This window comes from Prionailurus bengalensis, chromosome B3, assembly GCF_016509475.1.
Source record: "Prionailurus bengalensis isolate Pbe53 chromosome B3, Fcat_Pben_1.1_paternal_pri, whole genome shotgun sequence".
NCBI classification, from domain to species: Eukaryota; Metazoa; Chordata; class Mammalia; order Carnivora; family Felidae; genus Prionailurus; species Prionailurus bengalensis.
In genome coordinates, this window is record NC_057355.1 from 98,577,788 (window position 1) to 98,601,310 (window position 23,523).

General features: G+C 39.3%; 2 protein-coding genes across 5 annotated transcripts in view; both read right to left on the reverse strand.

Annotated features, from left to right (window-relative positions):
• Positions 1 to 7,844: 7,844 nt before the first annotated feature.
• Positions 7,845 to 15,636, reverse strand: VCPKMT (valosin containing protein lysine methyltransferase). 2 transcript variants are annotated; one of them, XM_043556099.1, is made up of 6 exons: positions 14,822 to 15,636; positions 14,613 to 14,723; positions 14,372 to 14,444; positions 13,436 to 13,555; positions 12,101 to 12,205; positions 7,845 to 8,956 (listed from the first exon to the last, which is right to left on the reverse strand). In XM_043556099.1, the coding sequence occupies exons 1-6, from the start codon at positions 15,085 to 15,087 to the stop codon at positions 8,942 to 8,944; spliced, it is 690 nt and encodes a 229-aa protein (XP_043412034.1). In that variant the 5' UTR covers positions 15,088 to 15,636; the 3' UTR covers positions 7,845 to 8,941. The 2 variants fall into 2 exon arrangements, with proteins under 2 accessions (XP_043412034.1, XP_043412033.1); XM_043556098.1 differs by lacking the exon at positions 7,845 to 8,956 and having other exon boundaries at positions 11,679 to 12,205.
• A 97-nt stretch (positions 15,637 to 15,733) lies between these two features.
• The window catches only part of SOS2 (SOS Ras/Rho guanine nucleotide exchange factor 2), a 91,292-nt gene continuing 83,502 nt past the window's right edge, over positions 15,734 to 23,523 (reverse strand). For all 3 annotated transcript variants that reach the window (XM_043556096.1, XM_043556097.1, XM_043556095.1), the window contains 2 exons: positions 18,541 to 18,650; positions 15,734 to 17,468 (listed from right to left, as the gene is read on the reverse strand). In XM_043556096.1, the coding sequence (XP_043412031.1) occupies positions 16,959 to 17,468; positions 18,541 to 18,650 (620 nt within the window). In that variant the 3' untranslated portion in view covers positions 15,734 to 16,958. The remainder of the gene's footprint in view (positions 17,469 to 18,540; positions 18,651 to 23,523) is intronic.

The window sequence follows — 23,523 nt, forward strand, 5'->3', positions numbered from 1 at the left end:
CATGTTTTGTCCTAGAGGTTAGTGTCAGAACGATCCTTCTAAAATGATTTCACTTGAGTAATTTCCCGTTTAATATCTTCTCATTGTTTAGAGAATTCAACTTACACTCCTGAATGTGCTATATAAGACTCCCCATGTCCTTCCCCTGCCCTCCTGCCTACCAGTCAGTCATCTATACACCTTATGCTCCAACAACACCAAACCTCATTTGATGCAGTTGAAGGTGCTGGTTTGGAGCACCTGACGGGTTGCTCACTGCATTCCAATTCATCCTTCAAGAATCAGCTCAATGGTCCCTCATGAAATCTTTCCTGATCAACCCGGGCAGAATTAACCATACCCTCCTTTGCACAGTCACTGTAGCTAATTCATACCTTTATTATTGCACTTCTCCCAGAGTTGCAATTATTTTTGCATGCCTATCACATTATGGATGAGGAAGCATCTTAAGGGTATAGATCGCATTTTATCAATTTATTTGCCACTAGTACCTAACAGAGTATTGATGTGTATACTGGATACCTAAGGGATACCTGTTTTGCTCCTGCTTCTGGACCTAATTGAAAGAGTTGAATAAAATGTGTCAAATGTTTCATAGAAACCACGCAGGGTGGATTTGATAATAGGAGAAGGGAAGAGAACTTAAGTGTTTTGAGGATCCTTTTACATCAGGTGTTATTCTAGATACTTTACATATGGGACCTCAGCTTTCAGTTAAATGTGGAAGCACAGCAACAGGCCATATTTCACTTGCTGTTCCCTTTAGAGTATTTTGAAGAGTCTCCAGTAACTTCTCTGCTAAATTCTGCTTCTGCTAGTCTGCAGCAATGGGATCTTCATGGCTTCAAGAGGCTATTTCTCTGTTTCATTTTGGTTTTACATTCTGCTGGGAAGTACCAAACCAGTAATGCCTAATAGCTTATTAAAGACTTACAGGGTTTTTTTGGTTTTTTTTGGTTTTTGTTTTGGTAAGAGCAACCTCTTTTCTTCTCCCCCATGACCTCCTACTCCCTTCCTGTGATGAAGGTGGAGTTAGAGAGGAGGTGAAAAAGTCAGAGTGGGACATAAAAGTAATGGATAGACATACTGCAAAACAGAATCGCTTCTTTTTGACAACTGAGGCTTGGTTTTCCCCTGGACCACGTTATGTGTTGTTTACTTGGGATGACTTCTTTCACACTTCTCCAGTTTGCAAGAGTTGACCAGTCTCAATTTTCAGGAGAAGCCTTCCTCCCTGCTCTCGTGCCCATATATTATCTAGTTTAACCATCACCACAGTGCCGGCCAGTGTGCAGCATTCTCATTTTATGGAAAGGGACATTAACATTAAGAGAGGTCAAGTTGCCCAAGGACATACAGCCAGATTAGGTAGTAGTAATCAAGTGAATGATTTTCTCAAGAGAAAAATAATGTTCAAGCGTGGGTGCATAAAGGGAAAGTGACTGGACACAGAATGGAACTGGAGCTGTCTTCCAGGGCTAATGGGGAATTCTGTTCCTACTGGCCATACTAGGCTGCTGCTGGGCTCTCCTCTGCCCTGGGATCTCAGGTTAACAACCACTTACTTCGGACAGAGTAACAGACGAACGTGGATGTCACATACACGCTTGAGAGTGCAAAGAGAGTTTTGGAACAACAAAAAATTTTTTAAAATCTTTGTGACAATATTTAGAAAGAAGATAGCTATTTTAAAAGCATATTTTTTGTGCCTACGTTCATAAACGTCACAGAAATCCAAAGACATGCTCTGGTTAAACAATGAACACACTCACATGAGAGTGTGACTTGTTTTTCCTGTTTTTAAGTTTCAAGAAACCAGGCCTACATTCGATGTGAATTATATGCCACGAGATTATTCTTTACACTCATTCTAAATGTAAGGATAAAGCTTCTCATCTAAGTTTTGGATAAAATATGCTATTTGTATTTGGAGCACCCCAATACTCAGCTGTACCGTGCACTGCAGTACAAGCGGGTTTTCAGGACAGATTCCTAAAGAACAAAGTCAGGTACTGAATGTGGACACATGGGAAGTTTGTACTGTACACTCTTAACTCCAGCAATCATTTATTAATTTATTAAAGCAATGATGAGCCAACAGGTAGACCTGAAACTCACCCTGTTGATGCCTGGATTTCAGTAAATTAACAAAATGGAATAAAAGTTAACTTAAAAAAAATTACTCAAAAGTGTTTAAAAGCACTGATCCATCAAGGGTTTAATAAGACTGCCAGTAATACTTTATTAGAGCTAATAACATGAAGGAAATCTGATAACTATTCAAACATTTAAGCCTGTAAGCTCTACATCTATAATAGTTCTTTTCCAAAAGTCTTAATTTTGCTCTGCAAGGAACAAATGTCAGTTTTCAACCTTGTGAATATTAAAAAGTGCAAATTACTCTTCATCAAAATAAGTTAGTGCATTATAGGTAAGTAATAAATGCTCCTAAAAATTAAAACCAGCTATTTAGGGTTCATGACAATCTTTTCCATCACTTAAAAATAAAAAGACCTTGGAAATTTAATAAATGTAGGTAGGCCCATGTGCCTCTTTACACTGGCTGATGAGGAAGCAGATACAATTCCTTTGCGTTCTCTCATTCTTGTCTCTTGGTACATAGTCAGGTAGTTTGAGGGATTAGTTAAGCTAAACTCCTGGAACCCATCATTCACATGACATGGTAAAAAACTGTTCATCTGGGAGGTAACTGCTACAGAAGTGTACTCACCTTGCTTTTAGAGTTAATACATCCAAACTTTGAAAATAGTTATGTGGATACATCAAGTCCTAGACTTCAGAAAAATGGTCTGCTGCTATACGTTTAATTACCTATTACCTAACTGGTCTCAGTTTAACAGATGATAAAGAATAAATAAAGAACAGATAATAAGAATCACAGAGCGAAGAAGTGGCTAAAAGTCCAGGGAAGTGGAATGTTAATCCTGGAGCATCAGACAGCAAGATCAGGCTCCTGTATTTAGAAATGAGGAATTCTATTTGAAATGAGGATTCCTTTGAATGCCCATGGCACATACTTTAAAACCATAAGAATGAGGGGCGCCTGGATGGTTCTGTCAGTTAAGCTTCCGACTTCGGATCAGGTCATGATCGCCCAGGCTGTGGGTTTGAGCCCCATGTTGGGCTCTGTGCTGACAGCTCAGAGCCTGGAGCCTGCTTCAGATTCTGTGTCTCCCTCTCTCTGCTCCTCCCCTGCTCATGCTCTGTCTCTCTGCATCTCTCTCAAAAATAAACAAATATTCAAAAAATAAAAAAAATAAAATAATACCTTACAAGGAATAGCAAACAGGGGTGCCTTGGGTGGCTGAGTTGGTGGGAGCATCCTACTTAGGCTCAGGTCATAACCACATGGTTTGTGGGTTCGAGCCCCACGTTGGGCTTTGCCCTGACAAGAGGGAGCCTGCTTGGGATTCTCTGTCTCCCTCTCTGCCGCTCTCCCACTCACACACTCTCTCAAAAATAAATAAAATATTAAAACAAACAAACAAACAAACACGAACAGCAAACAAATGTTTTTCTTCCAGTCCATTTTCTTCTTTTTTCTAAAATTGCTTACGTGTTCAAGTAACAGTGCTGTGGAACAGTGCTCTCAACCTCCTCCTACCCCAACCACCATTCCCACCATGATGGGGGAGTGATGTTTACATGGATCCTATACTCTCAAACAGATGTCCAGATTTTATACTGTCATATAGATAAAAATAGATTTCTACCATACACATTTTTCTAGTCCCTGCATGTAAAGTAATTCCACCTCTACTATAATCACAATATATACTGAACACTTACTACGTGCCAGGCACATGAGTGCATTTCACATATTAAACTGACTTAATCCCCATGGCAAACTATTCGGTGGATACTATTATGATCCCCATCTTACATATGAGAAATCAAGCACACGGAGTTTAAATAACTTCCTCAAGGTCACACAGCTAGTAAATGGCAGAACTGGGAATTCAAGCCGAGATAATCTGGTCTCTAGGCCTGTGCTGACACATGGTTTTCAGAATGCATGAAAAGAACATTATCATGGAGATAATTTGCTCTAACACATTTTTAAGTCTATTGTTTGGAAACTATCTTGTTAATAAAAATTTACATAAAATCTATCTCACGATTGATGGGCTCACTAGATCTTCACAAAACTCCAACTAATACTTAAGAACCTAAGACAATGTCTTAAATGACTCCAAGTATGCAACAGTTTTAACCTACCTAACTGGTGTAAATGGTTTGAGAATTCACTGCTTTCTTACTCAAAACTATGTAAAGTGAAAACTTTGCTTTTCCATTACTTTTCAGTCAGATTTTGTTGCCACATTTTTTTTCTGTATTTGAATTAGCTTGAAGGTCTCCATGGTATGAGAACTGAATATCCTACTTTTACAATGTTTATTATCAACAAATCAAAAACTCTTTCAAACCCTGATGTTCCTTGAGGAGAAAGAGAAACTGAATGTCAAGAAGCTGGCCTAAGCCTACAGGACGATGGTACAGCCAGACAGAGCTTCAGTCTTGTGATGCAAAAGCTACTTATTACTCTAGTGAGGAAAGTACACTGGTTTGAAAAGCTAATTAAAATTAATTAGAAGGTTCAAGTACCTCAAACATAAAATCATGCATTATATAAAAGGTACTTTCAAGGTCAATTTTTCAGAACTTGACCAACTAATTTAGTTTCTTAAATGTCTTTCACAGAAGATATCAATAGCAGGGAAATGGTTTGTGAATTGCAATTTCTGTAGCTTTAGGAATAACACTCAGAAATTCAAAAGGTATATCAGAATGCAATCGGGGCACCTGGGTGGCTCAATCAGCTAAGCTTCCGACTTCGTCTCAGGTCATAATCTCATGGTTAGCAGGCTTGAGCCCTGCATCAAGCTGTGCACCGACAGTGTGAAGCCTGCTTGGGATTTTCTCTCTCTCCTTTTCTCTTCCCCTCCCTCACTGTGTGCAAGTGCTCTCTCAAAATGAATAAACTTTAAAGAAAAAGAAGGCGATAGACATCACGATAAATCAAATATAATTTTATAAGAAAAAATTCCACTTTACTTACACTGTTGTTATGGTCTGAATGTTGGACCTGGCCCAGCCCAAAATCTTATGTTACAACTTATTCCCCCAATGTGATGGTATTTGGAGGTGGGCATTTGAGAGATGAGTAGGTCGTGAGGATGAAGCTCTCAAAAGTGGGATCAGTGCCCTATAAAAGAGACCCCAGGGGGATCCTTTGTCCCTTCTGCCATGTGCAGTTACCATGGGAAGACAGCTGCCTATGAGGAAGTTGATCTTGGACCTGGAAGCTGCCTTGATCTTGGACTTCCAGCCTCCAGAACCATGAGAAATAAATTTCTGTTGTTTATAAGCCTTCCAGTCTGGGATATTTTGTTCCAGCAGCCCAAACATACTAAGACAACCATGTTATACTGGAAAACAACTCATGATAGGTAGGTTTATTTTATTTATTTTTAAGTAGGCTCCACACCCAATGTAGAGTTTGAACTCATGACCCTGAGATCAAGGGTTGGATGTTCTACCGACTGAGCCACCCAGGTATGTTTATTCTTTAAAATCTAATTTGGTTCTCCTTTAAAAGGCAAGTGTGATTCTAATTCAAAATATTCTATTTTAGCAACTTTCTTTTTATAAACTGTTTAAAGACAAAGTCAAGCAATGCCATCTACAGGGAAACTTTAGAACAACAGTCCTATTTCTATAACCCACGCTTCTTTAAATTAATAGAGCATTTATAGTCTGAGTTATAATATTGCATTTGGTATCATCTGGCAAGAAAAAAACAGCAGCTGTGTAAAAAAATCCCACTAACAATCATTCTGGATTAATATTTCCTAAAATAATTAAAAATAACCTAATTTCACTCCCAAGTTTATCACACTTTGGTTATGAACCATACCTGATTGAGATTCAAGTTATGCAACCTCAAGAAACTTTAGTTTTAACTGGTATGCAGGGGAGACTCAAGTCATTGGAGACTGACCTGCAACAATTTCCTTTTTCCAACTATCGAACTCCCCTCCCCCTTCCTCTTGAGTAGCATCACTTTCCCCTTGCCGGATTCTCTAAATTTTCAGGTAAATAGTTTCTAAAGTTCAGTCCTGTTTAAACCCTAGTTCACAGACCAGTCCACATTGCATTCAAAGCTCTTTCCATCCCTATGCAGTACAGGTCCACTCTAATCATGGATGGGTTGTTTTCTTATTTCTCCTCCTTTTTCTCTGCTCTCTTTCTCTTGGGAAGTAGATGCTGGAACACAGTGGTTCCCAATTTAGACCAAACACCCAAACCACCTGGAGCCCTTTGACAAAAATGCCATGCCTCTTACTTAATTGAACTGGTACCTGAACATGGCTTTTGTTTGCTTTTAATTTTCTAGGTGATTCCACATGCAGCCTAGTTTGAGAATCACTGCTTTACAAAAGGGGCTCCCTAATTGGCGACAACTGCATGCTGATAACGGGCCTATGGGTTTCACGGTGCACAGTGGCAACCCCTCCTTCCCCTCCCCTGCAACCCAGCCCTGGCAGTCCCTGGAGGTTTGAGAGTTGGCTGCATTCTGGCTGATCCCCAGTCCCTGGCATCACACTTCTCTCATTTATAGCACCTACCCCTGAACTTCCTCATGTGACTGCACACGTCCTTCAGCCTCCAACTCTTAGGCTGACAGGACCCATCTTTAATACCTCTCTGCCTGGCAGCCCCCGCCCTCCAATTCTATTCCTGTGCTCTGGAATAGCAACACAGATATGCTAACCTGCTGAGTAAACACAAATCCAACCAGGTGGAGAAAATGCTGGGTTCCCTTCTTAAAGGCATCCTGAATTGTTCCCTTAGGCCTCCCTCTCGTGGTTTCTGAGTACAGATGCTCCCTGTCCCTTCTCTCATGACAGCCCAAAGGACTAAATCCCATTCCCCAACACTGCCTCTCCCTAGCCTCCCAGCTGTCTGTGGAATGGTGGTTCGGGACAGGGCGTTCCACAAACTGGCAGCCCTCGGTAAGCCCTGCAGCGCTCATGGGTCCTAACCACCAGTGGTGCCCTGATCTTACAACGTGGAGACTTGCTACCTTGGTACCTTTTAGTCTCTGTTTTGGTCTTACTCCAGAATAGGAAAAGAAAAATCCCATGATTTAATGTTACAAATTACTTAAATCTGCAGTCAGTAACTTGCGTCAGTTCTCTGGAACAGATGTCAATGAATGTATGCGAATGACTTATTAAGGAAGTAAGAAGGAGTGGGAATAGGACAGGGAAGGAAGCACGCCCAAGCAAAGGGGTGATTCTGACCAAGCGGTAGAGGCTGACCTCAACCCAGCTCCTCCAGAGAGTTCCAGAGTGTAAACGTACACCTATGTGAGGTAAAGGAGCTGGGCTTTCATACAGAAATGTCAAGGAGCACTTCAGGCCGAAGACCTGGAGGTACTGAGTATTAGAAGCATAGTGAACAGGGGAGGAGGGTGAACAGGGATCTGAGGAATCTGGGTGGATCACTATAGCTGGTCAATGTCAGACTTACTTTTACAAGTTCTACAACGTTACCAAAAAGGCTAAATAGACTTCACTGATAATAACTGGTGCTATCTGTAACTAACAAAGTATCATATATTTAGTTTACACTGTTTAGTAAACTGCTTAATAAAATGCTAAGGGCAGTATGAACAATGTATTTTGAGAAAGAACAGCAAAACAAATTTTAAAGCCTGAAGGAAGCCTGGAGGAAAGAATGGTTCTTTTGCTGGAAAGCCTGCTTTAGACATTCATTTTCTTCAAAACTATCTCTGAAACATTCACAAAATCACAGGGTCTCAAAAACAATGTTTATTTTAATACATAAAATGTGCCACCAAGCACCAATGCCTGTAAGTACCAGAATCCCATCCAGTTAGTATTACTCTTCACAACTGGTATGACCGAAGTCCTTGACAGATCCGAGTCTGAGCAGATGATTACCATCACTAACATAAAACAGACGACACAGAACCAAAATCATTTGCTAAATGTATACAGAACTACATGTGTAGTTACTTAAAAACCTTTCTCTGTTCCATGTAAAAACAGCAGTGATTTTAGTCATTTTCCTAGAAGATACACACAAGGAGAAGTGCAAGAGCCACATAAGTGCACAAGCCTGAAAGTGGGCTTTTTATTCTCACTCCATTCTCAAATGGAAGATTCTGTAAAGATACCTTTCCCCACTCCTGATTTCTGACTTTCATTCTTACCAACTCATTACAGTATAATTTACTATCCAACTCACATAGACATGTATGGTGGAGGAAAAGAATAAAACTTTGGCTAATTTAAATATAGAAAACAGTATTTTTTTTTAATAAAAGAAAATTTAAATACTAAAGGTATCTTAATAACAGCAATGAAGTGGAAGGTATATATAAAACCACTGCAGAATTATGTTAAAATAAAAATCTTTTTTTTAGATTTATCTATCTTGAAGACAACTAAATTTTACTAGTTTCAATTTAAACATAATTACATAGTAATAGATGTCTCTCTTTAGAAATTGGATCAATTTATCCCTGGTTTCCTGAAGATACACCAAGTCATGGTTATGCTGCTTCACTGTTTATTTCTGGCAGACTTTGGCAAATCGCAATACCTATTTTCATTTGAGGAGTGACTGATATGCAATTTTCTTTTAAGCAGAACCTGATGCTGAGCTAAAAGTAAACTAAGTTGGATTTCAGGCCCAATGGCAGGCAGGCAGTCAGTAATCATTTTTCGAATTGCAGGCAGCCCATGGTAGTTTTCATTTATATATCAAATCTCTACGGACATGCTGGAATAATCTGTGAACACAATCTTCCCATGCTGTATTCACATGCTCCACTCACATCTTTAGCTTACCCAGGTTGTTAGAGACTTGGGTAAGATGATTAAAGATTTCACGATGGAGATTTCTATAAGAAAAAAAAAAAAGAAACTTTAAAATTTTAAAGAGGCTTTCTAAAAAGAAACTTTAAGTACTTACTGGGTACTTAATACTAGGTAATATGCCTAGTAATGGCTAAATGCAATTCAAAGGAATAGCCATGCATAATTTTTGGAGATGGTTCGTTGCTGATACCTAAATGCAAGCAACCAAAGAAAAATGACATACACTGGACATCATCAAAATTAAAAAGCTCTGTGCTTCAAAGGACATACTATCAAGAAAACAAAAAGACAACTCACAGAATGAGAGAAAGTATTTGGAAGTCACGTTCTGGTAAGGGTCTAGTATCCAGAATATATAAAGAACTGTTATAACTCAACAATAAAAAGACAACCCAATTTAAAAACAGGCAAAGTACTTTTGTAAAGATATACAAATGGCCAGTAAGTACATGAAAAGATATTCAACATCATCAGTTACTTGGGAAATGAAAATAAAAACCACAATGAGATACCACTTCATACCTACTAAGATGGCTAGAATCAAAAAATTGACAATGACAAGTGTTGGTGAGGATACAAAGAAATTAGAACCCTCAGCTATTGCTGGTGGGAACGTAAAGTGATACAGCAGCTTTGGAATACAGTTTATTAATTCCTCAAAAAGTTAAACAGAATTCCCATATAACCCAGCAATTCTACTCTAAGGTACATACCCAAGAGATCTGAAAACACAGATCACACAAAAATTCTCACATGAATACTCATAATAGTATTATTCATTATAGCCAAAAAGTGAAAACGACTGAAATGCCTATCAAGTGATGAATGGATAAGGTGTAGTATATGCATGCAAAGAAACATTAAAACTATATTTAAAAAAACATATTATACCTAAAAAAAACTGTATGGAGTTAAGTGCTGATGATGTAGGCTCCAACATGGGTAAACCTTAAAAACACTGTGCTGTTAGAAGCCAGATACAGGAAGCTACACAGTGTGTGGTTCCATTTATATGAAATGTTCAGAATAGGAAAATCCACAGAGAACAGACTGGGGGTTGCCAAGGGCTAGGGAGAGGCAGGAATAGGAAGTGACTGCTAATAGGTATGGGGTTTCTTTGTGAGGTGATAAAAATGTTTAGAATTAAAAAGTGGTGACAGCTGTGCAACTCTGTGAGTATCCTATAAAACCAGTGCATTGTACATTTTAAAAGGGTGAATTTTATGGTGTGTGAATGTTACCAACTTTTTCAAAAGAAACTGATTCTGGGGCATCTGGGTGGTTCAGTGGGTTGAGCATTGGACTCTTGAGCTACTCAGGTCATGATCCCAGGGTTGTGGGATTGAATCTTGCATCAGGCTCTGCACTGAGTGTGGAGCTTAAGATTCTCTCTCTCTCTCTCTCTCTCTCTCTCTCTCTCTCTCTCTCTCTCAGGGCCCCTGGGTGGCTCAGTTGGTTGAGCTTCTGACTCTTGATTTCAGCTTAGGTCATGATCTCACAGCTGTGAGATCAAGCCTGTTGGGCCCCAGTGTGGAGCCCACTAGGGATTCACTTTCCCTCTTGCTTTGCCCCTCCCCTGCTCACGCTTGTGGGATTTCTCTTCCCCGACCCCTGCTTGTGCTCTGTAATAATTAACAATTAAAAAAAAAAAAAGTGATTCTTTGGGGGAAAAAAAAAGGAAGCCTGTACATTTAGGAAACACAAAATCTTTATGCCTCAAAAAAATCCTACTTTCAAAACTACACCACAAGGACACCTGGCTGGCTCAGTTGGTAGAGCATGTGACTCCTGATCTCGGTATTGTAAGTTTGAGCCCCATGGTGGGTGCAGAGATTACTCAAAAATAAATCTTTTTTTTCTTCTTCTTTTAAATATTTATTCTGAGAGAGACAGGGAGAACGTGAGCTGGGGAGGGGCAGAGAGAGAGGGAGAGAGAGAATCCCAAGCGGGCTCCGTGCTATCAGCACAGAGCCTGATGCAGGGCTCAATTTCACAAACCATGAGATTGTGACACGAGCTGAAATCAACAGTTGGATGCTTAACCACTGAGCCACCCAGGTACCCCTAAAAATAAACCTTTAAACAAACAAAAACCCTGTACAACAGCCTGAGCTAAAACCACATTCCTTAAGACCTAAAACATTTTTAAATTACCTTTATATCTCCAGCACCATGCCAAATAAAAGTTAGTAGATCTGAATTACTAACCCCACTAGTCCTCTTTCTTTATAGTCCTAACACCTAGCCTTGGTCTCCCAAATTGCAAGTTATTTGCTTTTGGCTAGAATTCACATAATGGGAAAACTTCACCAACAAATTCAACAAACTCAATCAAAGCAAAGAGAACAGAAACAAGTGGGATTTACTAAATTAAGCATCTTTAATGCATAAACTTGACCATGTCTTTGCTTTATACTAGTCACATATACAGAAGGTGATACAAAAATGGATGAGACACAATTCTTCCTTTCTGCAGGTTCAAACTCTAGGCATCACAGAGGCAACTTGCATAAAATATAATTACTGTAACAGGTAAAGAAAGCAACAAAAAAGGGAAACATACATAAATTCTATTTAACAGAGTGCGTTTTTATTTACTGTACAGACCTACCTTAATATATTTTACTCTGACAATTTAAAAGAATTTGGGGCGCCTGGGTGGCTCAGTCAGTTAAGCATCCAACTTCGGCTCAGGTCATGATCTCACAGTTCGTGAGTTTGAGCCACGAGTTGGGCTCTGTGCTGACAACAGTGCAGAGCCTGCTTGGAATTTTCTCTCTCCCTCTCTCTCTGCCCCTCCCTCCCTCACTCAAAATAAATAAATTTAAAACAAATTTTGAATGACTGGAGAAAGTTCACAAAAGTCAGAACTAATAAGAGACAATACAAACTTATAAATAGCTGAGTTCCTTGCTTAAGCTGATGCCCAATTATAAATCTCTATTATTTACAGATGGAAAGGACCTTTATAAAAGCAGCCTGCCTAATTTTAAAGGAAGAATCCAAGGCCAGGGAGATTATCTTAACACTGAAAGTGCCTTAGTTCAGTGAGTTATCAGAGCAGTTTCCCCACATCACAATCAACATCTACACCACACATTAGCTCAGAGACCATGCCCAGCTAATGAAATCTCCTCAGAGGATAAAGGAGCTAGGAATATATTTACCGGTTTTTTCTTTCTGATGTATAAAATATGAATATCTTCGCTTCGATATTCTTCATCATGTTTCTCCAAAGGAATTTTTTCAAAGTCAAAGTCTAGTTGGAGTAGCTATAAATTTAAAAGAGATATACTTTAAATTCAGTAATATGAAGTGTCCTGTGGTGACAGAAGTCAGAATGATGGTTAATTTTAGAGTACTGACTAGGGAAGGGCATGTAGGAGCCTTCTGAGGTCGTAAAAGTGTTCTGCAGCTTTATGTAGGGTGGTGGTTGCTTGGGTGTATACACATGAAAAAGTGAGCCGAGCACTGGATATATGTGCATTGTACATGTGTTTTAATTCAACTGAAACAGTTTAGCAATATAAAATTCTCAATTATACTCTCAAAAGGTCATTAACTTTAATTGTCAAGAAAAATATAAACCATTTTAGCACATATCTGAGGCAGAGTCATATATTTGTTTTCTCATTTAAGTAAAGTAGTCCTTTCAGGGCTGTGTAGATGTACCCTCAAGAGGAGTCACTTGTAAAGTGATGGATTTTTGCCCATCAAAAGCGTTTGGGTGACAATCAGGGGAAGATGGGTAAAGATACATGGGACTCTATGTACTACTCTTGCAACTTTGTGTGAATCTTTATTTCAAAGTAAAAAGTAAAAAAAAGGGGGAGGGGGAGGGGGAGGGGGAGGGGAAGAAACTGAAAGCAGACAGGTTTTCTTCCAGGACACGTGGGTGGCTCAGTCAGTTAAGTGTCTGACTCTTGATTTCAGCTCAGGTCATGATTTCACAGTTCATGGGTTCTTGGGATTCAGCCCCATGCTGGGCTCTGCCCTGACAGCAGGGAGCCTGCTTGTGATTCTCTCTCTCACTCTCTCTCTGCCTCTCCCCTGCTCACTCTCTCTCAAAATAAATAAGTAAACTTAAAAAAAAAAAAAAAAGCAGGTACGATATCTTGGTCAAAGCTTTCATAAAAACAGAGAAAACCACAGAGGTAAAAACATATCACATATCAATGTTTCCATGATGTATACTCCAAAAGTAATACATACATCAATATGTTCCCCAAAGCTAGCACAGTGTTTAATCAAGAAACATTATTTTAGATTGTTCTCTAAATATTAGATCACCTAATTAGAAAGAAAAAGAAATAAAGGATTAGAAAAGATGAAAAAAGCGGAAGTCTTAATAGAACGGTGGGCAATGAAAGATCCTCTCCTTGGGTTCATACAACCAGAATGTTTTCCCCACTCAAGAGTACCATAATATACTTGAACACACAGTCACATACAGCCTCACAGAAGGGTAATCAGTACAAAAACATATCTAGTACAGTACTTACCTCAAAATACTTTTTCTCAATTTCTGGATTTTTTCCCATGGTTCGTTGTTCATAACAACATATAATACAAGTCTCAAATCCACTAAGATCTTTTAGAGTTTTCAACAATGGCTCCAAAGACTGTCCAAAAAAGGATATAGTTTTTATTTATGATTTTTAAAAATTTGTATTTTTACTATAAAAAGGGGGCAGGGGAAGTGGAGGGTAACTATAATTCCCCTCCAACTTATCCATCTTTGAATCAATCCAACAAAGTACATGTGGTTAAAGCTCTGTAACTAATGACTGGTAAACTTCTCTTAAGTAATCAACCATTACACTGATTTCAATTTCCAAAGACAGGAGTTAAGTGACTGCATTTTGGAATGCCCATGGGAAAACAAATGGAACTGACTTCACCCTTAAAAAATTAATTTTATTTAATCTATTTTAATTTAGGATTTTGCCCACAAAGGCAAGTCTGACAATACCTTGAAAGTAAGTTAGCTCAACCCTCGTTATTTTAAAAATGAGTGATGCCCACAATGCTATACAAACGGATTTTTAAAAATCATTCTGAATAATTTTGCCACAGAAAAATGAATTCTTTACAAAGCAACTTAATTCTCAATGTCATGGTCAACATATTCACTAGGAAGAGCTTTAAAAAACTTGGCTTTTCATAACATCCAAATGGCAAAATCCTTTTAAAATCTTACAGAAGCTTCTAGTAAAATGCACATGACACTTTTCTCAACTGTTTCAGAGGTATATATGTTTATCATGAGTGTACATATACAGTTCCTTAAAACTTATTTTCTCTTTACTGTGTCATCAACTTTAGGACAAATATCCTGCATTTAGAGATGTTAAAATGGGAAGAAATGTGCACTATGAAATCCACCAGTCATGGTACCACTTCTAAAGGAAGGGCACTTTGCTCCACTGAGTACTTACCTCTTCGTAGTATATGCAGTCGGCCATCAGTATGTAGTCTGGTGGAGAAGACAAGTCTTCTATTTCTTCCCCCCTTAAAAATGTCAACCAAATATTTTAATTGTTGCTTTAATAATTTAAAATACAGTTTTTATAAACAAGGCCTGAAAAGTCCCCTTCGTATTAACTATGCTTTTAGTGAAATGCAATTTAAAGCAAACTACAAATCATTACTTAAAACAAGCTGAAAGGCCATACAAACCATTTCAGTACCTTGGCTTGAATAGAACCAGTGACAAGATGCTCGTTCATATTAATATTCATCTTCAGCAAATCTTGCAATTCTTCAAGATCTGTGACTACAACATCAGCCCTGTAAAATAAGGTGGGTTGAGGTGTAGGCACAAGTATGGTAAACCAGTCATGTGGGGTTTCCCGAACAAAGCGGCGCCCCCTCCTGCCAGCTCTTACCCGAGGGTAGCGGCCATGAGCCCCACGGCCCCTGTGCCAGAGCCCAGTTCCAGCACCGACCGCCGGCTCAGAGCGTGGGCCCCATCGCCGGAAAACTCGGGCGTTTCCAGGTACTTAGAGAGAACAATGGCAGCATCCCAAACAACGCAGCCCACGCCGCCAGAGCCATACTGCTGCAGTCGTAACACTGTGCCATCTCGCTTCTCCAAAACTCGAACAAAGTTCCGCAGTGGGTCCTCCACGGAGGACTCCAGGGTAGCCGCCATCGCTGCCCGGCAACAAGAGGCGGCGTGCGCGGTGACGTCGCATCCACACGCACCGCCCCAAGGGCCGACCTGAAGAGGGCCCGGCGCCTCCTAGCGGCGAAGTTGGGCTCCACAGCGCGTGCGCAAAGGCACAAAGCCGGGAAGGCAGCGTTACTTGGGCGTGGTCGAGCACGAGGCCACCCGCTTCCCAGCGTGCTGGTCTGCCTCACTCCGCTCAATTACAAGTCAGGCCTAACAAACAGGTAGTTTAAATCACTCTTCCAAAGCTAAGATTATAAAGTGCTCTTTAAAAAACAAAGGCAACCTCAGAGTGTTTTTACCTGGAGACTAATTCACATGGTAGTTATTGGCCTTAAACCCAGGCAGGTTCCAAGATCCTACCAAGGAAGGCTATAATCCTTATCAAGAGTTCCCTAGCATGTTTCTAATTTTTCATCTGAATGCATAAAAATAGTTGCTGGAAGCTTGCTGACTGCATTTTGAAGGTTAAGACAAAAGTAATCCCTCTAAAATTTACATCACTTAAATTCTTTGGGATGTAAGGTAAATTGCACAAAATATTGTAAATAATTTAGGTGTATTTATTTCCACAGAACTCAACAATCTCTCCCCTTGTTTCTTAAAATGAAAACACATACTTTAAAAATCTTTTAAAAATTAAGACTGGGGTAATTTATTAATCTTGTTAAGAACTCTGATACAAAGCACAGTAAAAGGCCACAGACCAGTAAATAAACAACGTGGCTTTTGGCTACTTTACAACTGCTGCTACAACACTATTAGCAAAACACCCTTTTTCATCACTTTGAACCCAGGAGTCCAAATGGCAAATAAAAGTTTTATTCACTTCTCTGAATTAAAAGTTTAATAAAGCTTTAAGTATTTGCTGGTTTAAATGTTACCAATGTAAAAAAAAATATTTAAAAAATTTTTAGTTAACATGAAATTTATAAAGTTACTAGGTTTTGAGGGCAAAGCAGTTGGTTCCTATGCCATAAGAATTTTTCCTCTGAATTTCTGAATTAGTAAAGTAGCAGATTGTATTATAGGCCTCGAGTCACTTAAATTTATATAGGTTATTAGCATTATCTTTAAATATACAATATAAACAAAACTGTACATACATGGCATATTAACTTTGTTTTCCAAAACAATAGGCAACTCATTAGCTAAAGACACCATAGTCTGCAAAAACAAAAGGCACATCTGAATGAGATACATGCCCTTTCTCCCTCTATGATTGGGTTAGGTAGTCTCTGTATACATTTTGACAAAATAATAAACACAGTGCATTCTACTATTTTCATTCTATTTTTCATTTTTGTCTTCAGCAGCAAATTCTGGCATTTAAGACATGGCATTAAAGAGTTTAAGAACAGTGGGTGTTTTTCACAATTCTCCTACATGTAAAAACTAGAAGTAAAAACTAGAAGATGGTCAAAGAGTTTTAAAAATCAGTAATACCATATACCCCCTAAATCTGTGTAAATTCATTGCCTTAAAAAGGCATCTATTACTCAAATTTGAAAAATTCCACAAATGCACTATCCCCTTTTTCAGTGCAATCAATGTCACTTTAAACCATATTTTAGCAGAGTCTACAGTGCAAATATAAATTATTTATACTGGCCTTTTGGCAGCACTGAGGATCCAAAACAAGGCAATGCTACTGATCACCTGAGGATCATGGTAAAGGACTTCTGTATTTTTATTTTTCTGATTTTTAAAAGCTTATTTGATCAGTAGCATTTTTGTAAGAGCATTATTTGTAAAAAGTACTAAAATACTATGCCTTTTTCTGAATAAATTAAAAAAAAAAAAAACACCTTTACAAATACCATTCCAGTGTCAATGACTACATATGGCTAAGGTCATTGAGGAGTTTCTGCATTTTCTAGCAAAGGCAGTCTGTACGATGGGGGGTGTGAAAGCTCCCGTTTATAAGTCTTTGGTGGCAGTTTTGGTAGGTGAGGGCTTGAATTCTGCCTTGGTGGAACAGGGGGAGCTTGAGGATGAGCAAGGTTATTGTGACTGGAACTGAGCGCATAGCATCGACGTGGTACTCTTGGAGAGGGTGTGCTAGGAGGAGTATTTGGTGAATTTGGACAGGTACTAACGTCTCTGAGCCACTCTGGATCTCTGTGAAGATGTCCTAGTGGAGGTGGCTGAAGATTAAATGGACAGTTTATAAAGTGTTCTGGAGGCCGAAGGGGAACTGGTGGAGGGGTATCAGGAAGAGGATCTCTCGGCGGTGGTGGAGGTGGACTATGCAGAGGCCCGTCAAATGCACCAGTAGGAGCAGCAACTCTGGGTTTTACCTTTGGAGGAGGAGGTTGTCTTGGTGGAATAGCAGGGGGGTCATCATCAGATTTCGTATTTCCCTAAAAAAAAAAAAAAATTAAATTATACCTCCATTCTCCTGAAAAATCTGTTAAGAAAGGTTTCAAAAGACTGAAAAATTCTTATGTGTTCAGTTAAATCCAGAGGTTCAAAATAGGTTAACCTAATTTAATGATCAGATTTATCAATAAATTACTTCTAGTATAACTTGGGGCCCAGTTTAATATTTTTATATATGAGATGTTTTTTTTTTTTTTATTTTTTAAAATTTTTTTTTTTCAACGTTTTTATTTATTTTTGGGACAGAGAGAGAGCATGAACGGGGGAGGGGCAGAGAGAGAGGGAGACACAGAATCGGAAACAGGGTCCAGGCTCTGAGCCATCAGCCCAGAGCCTGACGCGGGGCTCGAACTCACGGACCATGAGATCGTGACCTGGCTGAAGTCGGACGCTTAACCGACTGCGCCACCCAGGCGCCCCTATATGAGATGTTTTAATTGAAATCTTAGAACATAAAGCCTCAGGTTATCTTGTAATTATAACAGGCAAGCGACTAAAAAGGATGTATAGTTTTGTGAACATTAAAATACATAATTCCAAGGGGACTTAATGCCTAACTTCTGCTTTCTGGTCATCTACTTCTGCTTTCCCCAGTGAGGTTCTCAAAGTGTGATCCAGGGACAGCAGCACCAGCATCAGTAGGGAACTTGTTAAAAAATGCAAATTGTTGTGCCCCACCCTAGACCTACTCAATCAGAAACTCTGACAATCTGGTTTTAACAAGCCTCCCAGGTGATTTTGAAGCAGTAAAGTTGGAGAAGTGCTGGTTTAAAGTTTCAAGAATGCTTTGAATACTAAAGTTTTTTCCATTTCTACCAGAAAGAAAACATACTTCTAAGTATATGTGAATCTGTCCAGCCTCTTTTTAGAAAAAAATATTCCAAGAATTAAGCAATTATTTAAAGCATTTTTCAAATAAAACCAAAGTGTTTTAAAACCTTAAAGGGTAGCCAAATTATAATTGACAGACTTATAAGAACAAGCACTGTTCTGAAGATTCACAACTTTGAATAAGTTGAGTAAGTTAAGGCAAACCTAAGTCCTGTTGACTACCTTGGAATTTGAAGCATCATGATCAAACTTTTTTCGAGGAGGAAGTGGAGGAGGAATCAGTGGCTCTTCATTTAGTTTATGTAAACTACCACATGAACTGAAGAAAGACTCTAGGGGTAAAAAAGATTAGTTTAACCACAATTCACAATGCAATCATAAGACAAGACTTTATTTCAATATGTGATCAACTCTGCTACAGCAAATGTCAGAATGTATTTTTTTTTTTTAACGTTTATTTATTTTTGGGACAGAGAGACAGAGCATGAACGGGGGAGGGGCAGAGAGAGAGGGAGACACAGAATCGGAAACAGGCTCTAGGCTCTGAGCCATCAGCCCAGAGCCCGACGCGGGGCTCGAACTCACGGACTGCGAGATGGTGACCTGAGCCGAAGTCGGACACCCAACCGACTGAGCCACCCAGGCGCCCCCAAATGTCAGAATGTATTGTAGCTGATGGTTGGTTTACCTATCCTCTCCACTAAAAACCGTAAGCTTTTTGAGGGTAGTGTGTATTTATTTTTGTATCCCTAAGCACTAGTACAGTGGTAGTGCTTGATATATGGCAGGTACCATGGCTACATGAAGACATACAATTTAATTAAAATTAATAATGAGATTCTGTATCTCAAAAGCCTTTTTAAAATCTAAAACAAACATATTTGCATATATTGTAGTAACTTCCAGAGAAAGAGCATACATAATCATACATAATTCTGAAGCAGCTAGCATCAGATACATTTCTACACAGGTAATAAAACCTCCAAATAGGAGAGCAAAAGGTAAGGTTGTATCAAATAACCCTTTCTCTTTGTTAAGTTTCTCACTGATAAAGGACATGTTATATAACCACATTACAGAGAATTTACAAGATGATAAAGTATTCAGGAGAAAATTCTATGCCAAATAGACATAGAGTATGAACTGTTTTCTGGGGTGCCAGGGCAGCTCAGTCGGTTAAGTGTCTGACTCTTGATTTTGGCTCAAGTCATGATCTCACGGTATGTGAGATTGAGCCCCGCATCAGACTCTGCACTGACAGTGTGGAGCCTGCTTGGGATTCCCTCTCCCCCTCTCTCTCTGCCCCTCCTCCACTCTCTCTCTCTCTCTCTCAAAATAAACAAACAAACATTTAAAAAGTACTATTTTCACTTATTTCTTTTGTTTTTCATATGACAAAAATGCCTATAGTTAAGGACCAAGTCTATTTGATCTCTCTCCATAAACAGTTGTTATAAAAGCAGTGACCATGTCTCATTTATCATTATACTAAGATTGAGTTCACAGGAACTAGTTGGGAAAATTGACGAGTTTAATTTTAAACACATTGTGTATGAACTGCTTATGCAATATCCAAGTAAAGATGTCAATCTCGTTACTACACGTAAAAAACTGCTGTCCTGATCATGTGACTCTGCAGTCACCTCATGGGTCTTGTTACCTCAGGGTGTCAGTAGTGGAAAAAGTATGCCTATGGGGTCTTGGCAGATGCTGTGGGATGTTAGGCAGAGCACTATGTGCTGTGGATATATTCCTTTGGCCTGCCCAACATCCTTTGCCCTGTCTTTGGATGCAAACTACTCTTGGTGATAGTGAGTCTATCTCATGTGGTTTAGTTGGCCAATTTGGCCTAGTGCACCCCAACTCCAATCAGAGAAATAACAAGTGTTGGTGAGGATGTGGAGAAAAGGGAATCCTTGTGCACTGTTGGTGGGAATGTAAACTGATGCATCCACCGTGAAAAACAGTATGGAGTTTCCTCAAAACATTAAAAATAGAAATACCATATGATCCAGTAATTCCACTACTGAGCATTTACCCTAAGAAAACAAAAACACTAATTGAAAAAGATATATGTACCCCTGTGTTCAGTGAAGCATTATTTACAATAACCAATATATAGAAGCAACTCAAGTATCCATCAATAGATGAATGGATAGGGACGCCTGGGTGGCTCAGTTGGTTGGGCGTCCAACTTCGGCTCAGGTCATGATCTCACAGTTCATGGATTCAAGCCATGCGTGGGGCTCTGTGCTGACAGCTCAGAGCCTGGAGCCTGCTTTGGATTCTGTGTCTCCCTCTCTCTGCCCCTCCCCCACTTATGCTCTGTCTCTCTCTCAAAAATGAATAAACATTTTAAAAAGTAGATGAATGGATAAAGAAGATATGCGGTGCATGCGCGCGCGCGCGCGCGCACACACACACACGCTGGAATATTACTCAGCCACAAAAAAGAATGAGATCTTGACATTTGTGACAATATGGATGGACCAAGAGGGTATGCTAAGTGATAAGTCAGACAAAGAAAAAGCAAATACCATATGATTTCACTTTTATGTGAGTTCTGGAAAAAAAAAAAAAGCCAGAAACAGACTCATAAACACAAAGAACAGACTGGTGGCTGCCAGAGGGGAGGAGGGTAAGGGAATGGACAAAATAGGTGAAAGGGATTAAGAGGCACAAACTTCCAGTTATAAATAAGTCCAAGAGATGAAAAAACAGCATAGGGAATATAGTCAATATTATAACAACACTTATGGTGAACATGGAGCAATATAGAGAACTGTCAAATCACTATGTTGAATATCTGAAACTAATATAATACTGCATGTCAACTATACTTCCATAATAAATACTTTTTTAAAGCAAGCTCTGTGCCCAACATGGGGCTTGAAATCATGACCCAAGATCATGAGCTGCATGCTCTAATGACTGAGCCAGCCAGCCGCCCCAATAATAAATATGTTTTTAAAAGTAAAAAGGAAAACAAAGAAGGGGGCACAGGACTCTCTCTTTTAACATGATCAGATTTCTAATCTACCTTCCTTTTATACATGTAGCCCTGTGCTTCAGGGAAAGCTGACCTTATCCCTTAAGTCTGGAGATGGGGCCTGATTAGACCAAATCAATAGAGTAATCCAATCCTTCAGCCACAGTGACTGGTTTAGCTGAAGGCATGTGACCTAGTTCACATTTGGAAGATGTGCTAGCAGCTACTGAAAACAAAGTTCCTTGCCCTTCTGGAAAAGTACTCTGCCAGTCTGTCTCTCTTTTCTGTACCTCTCTTTTCTTCTTACCTGATGGAATAAAGAAGCAAAGCACACAAACTGTTATGCTCCCGCTACCACTCTTATGACCTTGAAGAAAAACAGTCTTAGATAAAGCTGGTAATTTAGCCAAAACAATGAAGAGTTGAAACCTGGTCTTTGATAACATCACTCAGCCACTGATTCAACAAATCTTAAAGTAGCTTTCCTCTAGACTTCCAGTTATGTGAATCAGAATGTTTTTTTTACTGTTTAAGTCAGACTTAGGTGGGTCTTCCCTTCCTTACAGAAACACACACTCATGGAAGTGGAAAATATCTAAATGATGGTAGAAAAGCTGTGAGAGCTTCTGAATATAGGTCTGACTCTACAGTCAGACCACAAAACCACTATGTTATACTTCTCCATAGCAGGCAGTCAACAATCCTTGCTGAAGCATCAACACAATTTTATTTTTCTATCAAGAACACTTCCTTGGGGCACCTGGGTGGCTCAGTTGGTTAAATCTCTGACTTCGGCTCAGGTCATGATCTCACAGGTTATGAGTTCAAGCCCCATGCCTGGCTCTGTACTGACAGCTCAGAGCCTGGAGCCTGCTCAGATTCTGTGTCTCCCTTTCTCTCTGCCCCTCCCCCACTCATGAGCTTGCTCTACCTCTATCTCAAAAAAATTAAAAACGATAAAAAAAAAAACCCACTTCCCTACAAGATTAGTGTTTGTGAGCATTTTAAATAGCTTCAGTGTTTAAAACTAGAATGTAGGATAATTTACTAAACAATTTCTGTAATATTAGTTAGCTATGTAAGTTACTTCCAATTTTTTTGCCATCCATCCATCCATTTATTCAACAAATACTTATTGTGCACCTGCTATAGTGCCAGGCGCTGTTCTAGGCACTATGGCAATATAGTAGTGAACCACAACAGGCAAAAATTCATGTCTTTACAGAGCTTATATTCTGCATTGGGGAGAGAAAGTGGACATGGTAAATAAGTAAAAGTATTATGGTCATAAATTAGAAGAAGATATATTAGGTAGGGAAGAAGATAGGAAAAGATAGGAGGGGAGCAATTTTAAATAGGGTGACTAGGGAAGGCCTCACTCAGGTAACACTGGACAAAAGCCTGAAGGAGGCAAGGGAGCCTGCCATGAGGCCAACTGGGTAAAGAGCATTCTAAGCAGAGGGAATGGCAAAGGCAGAAGTCCTAATGTGGGGATGCATCTATTGTGTGCATCAGGCAGAGTAGCTGGAGCAGAGTGAGTGATGGGAGAAAACAGTAGGTGGTGAAGTCTGATATATCGAAAGAGGCTAAAATGCATAGGACGTTCTGGGCCCTTTGAAAGAACTTTGGCATTTACTTTGAGATGGAAAGCCACTGGGGGGCTATGAGACAAGTCTAACTTATATTCTAAAAGGACCTGGCTGCTATATTGAAAGCAGACTGTGGGGAAGGTGGGAAGTTAAAATGCTACTACAGTGGTGGCTTGGATCAAGGTGACAGCAGTAGAGATGGTGAGAAACAGTTACATTCTGGATATATTCTGAGGGTAAACAAGACTTATTGATGAATCACACTGGGGGTATGAGAAAGAGAAATAAAAGATAACTCTAATATTTTTGGTCTAAGTAATTAGATACAGTTAAAGCTGGGATAAGGAGCTATGGGAAGAACTACTTTGCAGGGGATGAAAACAAGTTCAGTTTTGGAGAAGTTTGAGATTCTTATTCAATGTCCAAATAGAGATGTCAAAGGTCATCGCTATTTGGACATTGAATAAGAATATATGAGTATAGGAGTCAAAAAGTCAAGTGGTTCCAGGTAGATTAAAAAAAATGGGGAATTATCAATATAGAGATAATATAAGACTGAATGGGCCAAACAAGTGAGTGAGAAGAGGTCCAGGGACTGAATCTTGTAACCTTCCAATCTTTGCTGAC

Bases quoted from the DNA above. Each gene is read 5' to 3' on its own strand.
- VCPKMT (XM_043556098.1), bottom strand. From the start codon at position 15,087: ATGGCGGCTACCCTGGAGTCCTCCGTGGAGGACCCACTGCGGAACTTT. The intron at 14,724-14,821 runs GTAAGAGCTGGC...CTTATTTTACAG, and splicing joins CTCATGGCCGCTACCCTCGG to GGCTGATGTTGTAGTCACAG. The intron at 14,445-14,612 runs GTTTGTATGGCC...GACATTTTTAAG, and splicing joins CAAGCCAAGGTACTGAAATG to GGGGGAAGAAATAGAAGACT.